Source organism: Cicer arietinum, chromosome 1 (assembly GCF_000331145.2).
Source record: "Cicer arietinum cultivar CDC Frontier isolate Library 1 chromosome 1, Cicar.CDCFrontier_v2.0, whole genome shotgun sequence".
NCBI classification, from domain to species: Eukaryota; Viridiplantae; Streptophyta; class Magnoliopsida; order Fabales; family Fabaceae; genus Cicer; species Cicer arietinum.
In genome coordinates, this window is record NC_021160.2 from 43655295 (window position 1) to 43661091 (window position 5797).

Below are 5797 nucleotides of genomic sequence, written 5' to 3' on the forward strand. Positions count from 1 at the left end.
TTTTAGCAAAAAATGATAGTTTGGTGTCGTAAAACTTACTTATATCTATATTATAGGAACCTCTATTTTACAAATAAAAGAGGATGGATTTCGAATGAAAATTTTCAGCACAAATGATGAAAAATCGTGAATTCAAGCAAAGTTCAAATTAAATCATTGCTTAATAGAGTAAAGATCTATTTTAATTATGAGAAAAATAGTCAGACATAAATTAATCTTTAAAAAAAATAAAGTTAACTTTTTAAATTTTAAAAAAATTAAATCAAAATAACTTAATTTCTTTATTTTTTATTTGGTTGTTATAAAATTAGAAAATATAAAGAGAACAAAAATATAATATTTATAATTTATTAAATTGAAACATTTTCTTTGTTTGTTACAAAATTTATTTGATATATTTATTCTCTTTATTTTATACTTTTACATTAGTTGTAATGAAATATTTATTTTTAGTCTTATTATCATATTTAATTTTTTTAAAGATATTTATGTCATTATATAAAGACACATAATTTTTCTATCATAATTTCATTTCATTTCTCTTATACTAAAATGCTAAATAATTAACATTTTTTTCTATTCATGTAATTTTCTCAAACTAAAAATTACATTTTTTTAAGGATTAAATTGAATTTCATATTTTTCTCAAAAATTAAAATAAATATTTACTCTATTATAAGATTTTTTATGTCACGTGTCGCTTTCACATTAGTTCTTAACTTTTTATTTTTTTATCAATATATTTTTCTAAACAAACTTTATTATTCATTTTTTTTATAATTAACTCCATTTATTTTTGTTTTATATATAAAATTATTTTTATCTAAGTAAAACTTTTAAAAAAAATATTTATATCCTTTTTTATAAAAGCAAATCTTTTTCAACAAACTATCTATATATAATTTTTTTAGAGTAAACCATCAACTTAGTTCTTACGTTATCACACTCTCTCTGATTTGATCCTTGAACTATATAAATATATCAAATAATATCTATACTATGATTAATTAATCAATTTAGTTACTTGAATATATTAAAAGTATGAAATACAGTAAAGTAACAGTTCAATGATTAAACTTATGGATTTCATAATAATTTATGGATTATTTATTATATTTTTATAGTTTAGAGACTAAATTAAATATTAATTAATTTTTTAGAAATTAAATGAATTGTTTATTCTATTTTTCATTAATTTATAATTTAATTTATTATATGTCAAGATGACTATGAGATTTTTCTTCCAAGTCCGCATGCCACACCAAACTTATAAGAGTTTGAGGTTGGCTTATTTGACTTTATTTTTTTATTATATGTCAAGATATTCTAACATTTTTCTTCCAAGTCCACATCCCACACCAAAGAGTTTGACTTTTGGTTATTAACCTTTTTAAAGATAGGTCAAATGTTTTTTCTTTAAATATTAACATATAATGATTTTTTAATAAGTTAATAAAACTAATCACACTTTTAAAAGATAAATTTAAAGTAAAATAAAGTTTTTGAGATATAATAATTAATTTTAAATTTTAATTTTTTTTAAATATGTCAGATCAATTTAAACAAAATTGTAATGATTTGGTCTATTTTCAACTCTATGAAGTCTTATAATAAAAGACATGAAGTAATTATAAAAAATATTTTTAACCTACACATAAAAAAATATACATCGAAGAAAAATAATATTTAGTTTGTTCTATAATAATTGACACCTTTCTAAAAATAAAAAATGACTTAAAAAAGTGTGACATTTAGTTTGTAATACAATTTTAATTATTATTTATGATTGTACTATCTAAGTGAATCATTTCTAAATCATTATTCTTTATTTTAAAAAGATTTAACCGGTACATTATCTTTCTAGAGCTGTCTGCAATTGCCAGATTCGAGGAACGTAGTATTCAATTAAAATCACAGTACACTACAACCACTTTTCTCGCTACAAACTTTAATTTCTCGAGGCGAACCACATTGCTTTTTTCTCGTTGAAAAGCGAACTCACAAAAACTCTTGTTTCACAATCTTCTTCTTACTCAAAGCTTTTGGGACTCAATAATTCCAAATCATATCGTTAAGGTTTATTCTTATTCTTATTCTTATTATTAAATTAAATTGTATCTTCTTCCCCTAATTCATTCTTATCATAATCCATAGTGAATCTAATTGGTAAGTTTCCAAATCTGAATCACTTGCATTTAGCATCTTTGATGCTTTACCTTAAACAATTTTTCTTGCCTTGCATGCTTAGAAGGGAAATTCAACAGTGGTTTTTTCTTAAACAAAATGTTTTCATTTTAACTATATTCAAAATATGAGCTTTAGTGATAAATATAAACATCAACACAGAAATTGTAAAGCTCTGTTATGTTAGGCATATATTTTCAAACACATATAAGCTTTGATCTATGACTTGGCTTTGAGCTTAACTCAATCCCAAAAGCTAGCTTGTGAAGTATAAAAAGTTAGTTACAAGTTGGTTAGTATGTTAGTTACCTCTTGTTAGGATTTTTAGCTTATTGTAATATCCTAACAAACTTGCAACTAACTTTAACAATCTCCAACTAATTCTAACTCTAAGAGGTGCTCCCCATTTATAATCATTGTTCAACTCATGTAATTATTTGATGTGCGACTCTCAGTTAGAGTTGTTAAAATCGCGAGTTAAGATATCAATTTTGAGTAGATTCAGATGTAAATTCGAATTTTAGCTAATTCAAAAATGCAACGGAGTCAACCTCAGGTTGACTCGCAACTCACTCTGGAAAACTTGGTTAAACTCACAACAACAGACGGTTGAAATTATAATCATATATGATGTAATAGATTTGTTTTTTTCACCACGAACATTGTGTTGTTTCATGTAGCTTTTGTAGGTAATGATGAATTCGAAAGATGAACCAATGGATGATAGAACAAAACAGGTTCCAATAGAGGAAACAACAGTTATAGAAAGAGATATGATTAGCACATTACATGAAAGCATTCTTGGTCACATTCTATCTTTCCTTCCAATCATAGAGACTGTTCGCACTTGTGTCTTATCAACAAGGTGGGTTGATGTTTGGACATTGATAACCAATCTACATTTTGATGACAGTTTTAATTATTTTGATAAGAAGATGGATAAACAACAGTTTGTGAATTTTGTTGAAAAAGTGTTTCTTCACTTTACTAATTCAAGCATCAAAAGCTTCTCTCTTTGCTTAACTTGTTATCAATATGATGCATCATTGGTAAATGAATGGATCTCTTTTATATTGGAAAGAAGAGTTCAAAAGTTTCATATTCAGTATGCCAATAAACTTTTCCTTCCTTCAAAATCACTCTTTAGCTGCAATTCTTTAGTAGAATTGGTACTTCAAGGTAGATTTAATCTTACACTTCCCGTTTTGGTTTGTTTGCCAAATCTTGAAAACATTAAGATTTCTGGGATTAAGTTAGTGAGTGATTTTGATTCCTCCAATTATTCAAAAGATATAACTCTTAGTTTTCCAATTCTCAAAGTGTTTGAAGCTAGAGGATGTGAATGGTCAACAATGCAAAACATTAGTTTACAAGTACCTCTACTTGAGAGGTTTTCCTTAGCAATATGGAATCATCATTCAAATGAATCATGTGAATCAACCATCAAGGTTTATAGTCAGCACCTAACAGATTTTTCTTATGAGGGTGATCTCGAACATGACATCGTTTTGTGTGGCTCGTCGTCGATTCATAATGCTTCTATTGTGATTGTTATTGATGAAGATAAAAAGGATAGAATGGAAAAAGATGGGTTTCGAACATGTAAGCTTCTCAGGCAAATCCCTGAAGTCGAACGGCTGAAATTATTGTTTTACAAGGTATGATTGACTTTCATAATATATGAATGAAAATAGTGTTACATAACAAAAACTTATTTTATGATAATAAAGCTATGTGTGGTTGAAAATGCAATGTTGTTTTTTATTTTTTTTTTATTAAAAAATGTTGATGGCGCAAGTTCTTACCTATGTGGCACTGTGACTCATTCAAAATATTGAGAAATTCATTTGAACACTAATTTTCCTTTTTCTGTGATAAAACTAGAAGGTGAATCGTTTCTACCAACATTAAAAGCAAATTAGAAGTGAAATTGATTTAACATAAATGATTTGTTTATAGCACTAAACACAAATTTAAATCCCAAACTTCGTTTCTTTCTACTCTGAATTCAAATCCTTAACGGAATCAGAAACAATCTTTCTAGCACCAAACACATAACTCTCGCCACCGAAACTGCGTGACAGTTCAAAGAACCGGCGTCACAAGTTTTGTGTGGTTCTTCGTCGGCTGCGGATGGTGGTGGTACCAAAACTTCTTTGTTTTTCTTTTTACTTTTTATTTACTTTTTTCATTTTAAATTATTTTTGTTCTTGCTAATCAACATTGTTTTCTAAAAAAATTCAATACAAAATGAAATTAAAAGTATTTTAAAATTACAAGTTTAAATTAAAAAAATTACAATCAAAATGACTCGGTATTTACATACACTTTTGCATATTTAAGTCTAAAGAAAAGTATTTGGTATATTAGTAGCTAGATTTATATGCTAATTTCGAAAGGAAATTAGATTAAACTTGAAAATCATGTATGAGTGGCTAGATTTATTGGTAAATGTAACTCAATTAAAGGGTTTTAATAAAAGGTCAATAATTGGGACCTATGCCACTACATCATGTTTTTTTTTTATGTCTTTGGGACGTAAATGCAATTGAGACTACAACAATTAAGATTGATTATAATTTTTTAATATAAAAAATCACAATTGCAATTGTGACCAAGGTTTAAAATCTCTACTAATTTCTAGCTATTTTGCATTAAATTTGAATTAAATTTTTCTTATCCCACAGGTTTTAAGGCATGCTAGTGATATTTTCACCAATCTGCCTGTTTTTGGAAAGTTGACTTATCTGCAACTAAATGAGGTCACTGGTGAAGCTTTGTTGCAATTACTCCACAATTCACCAATTCTTAATACTCTTGTTTTACTCAATGTAAGTTTAGGTACTTCGGTCTTTTGTTTAAAGAAATTCAAAGTTTTTGTTTATATGTTTATTATATTATATTTATCATAAAATAATTTAAATGTTATATAATTCATGATTCACCGAAATTTCAGGGAGTATCCAACTTAAATAAAGTTGACTTAACTTCTGTAATGGTGCCTCACTGCTTTCTGTCAAGCTTCAAAGTATTTCAATTTAAAGGTTTTAATGCGAACAAGTGTGATCTTTGTCTGGTAAAATTCATGATGGCAAATGCAACAACCTTGGAAAAGATGACGATATCTCCGGCATTTTGGATGCGATATGCCGATATTGATTTCGGAAAAGTTAAGGAGGAAATACTGTCATTACCAAAGTGTTATAGCTTTTGCGTGATAGAATTTTCTAATATCAGTAGTTCCTGAAGATTTTCAGAACACTTCCATGAGTATTTGTGCCACATCTGTTTAAGATAACTAGTTTTAGTGTATTGAGTTACTACATTATAGCAATGCAAAATATAAGAGCTTCTCTTGTTTGTTTTGGTTTTCTATTAGAGTTTAATTTAATGTTATTGGTTTCTATTGAATATTGCAAAATATAAGTTTACTGATAATTGAATTGTATTTTCTTGAGAATGATTCATCGATAGTTATAAGCGGACAAATCCCTTGAGGGGTAGCAATTTCTTAATCTTGAATTGTGTTAAAAAGACAATCTAATTGCTCTAGAGTGGGAGACATACATATAATTGATTGATCTAATTTTGAAATTAAACATATTATTCTATA

The 5797-nt window shown here is 26.8% G+C and overlaps 1 protein-coding gene across 3 annotated transcripts; it reads left to right on the forward strand.

Annotated features, from left to right (window-relative positions):
• Window positions 1-1849: 1849 nt before the first annotated feature.
• Window positions 1850-5544, forward strand: LOC101504551 (F-box/FBD/LRR-repeat protein At3g14710-like). 3 transcript variants are annotated; one of them, XM_004488626.4, is made up of 4 exons: window positions 1850-2076; window positions 2865-3842; window positions 4872-5015; window positions 5141-5544. In XM_004488626.4, the coding sequence occupies exons 2-4, from the start codon at window positions 2877-2879 to the stop codon at window positions 5429-5431; spliced, it is 1401 nt and encodes a 466-aa protein (XP_004488683.1). In that variant the 5' UTR covers window positions 1850-2076; window positions 2865-2876; the 3' UTR covers window positions 5432-5544. The 3 variants fall into 3 exon arrangements, with proteins under 3 accessions (XP_004488683.1, XP_012567596.1, XP_012567594.1); XM_012712142.3 differs by having other exon boundaries at window positions 1855-2076; window positions 3505-3842; XM_012712140.3 differs by lacking the exon at window positions 1850-2076 and having other exon boundaries at window positions 2912-3049; window positions 3505-3842.
• Window positions 5545-5797: the final 253 nt, after the last annotated feature.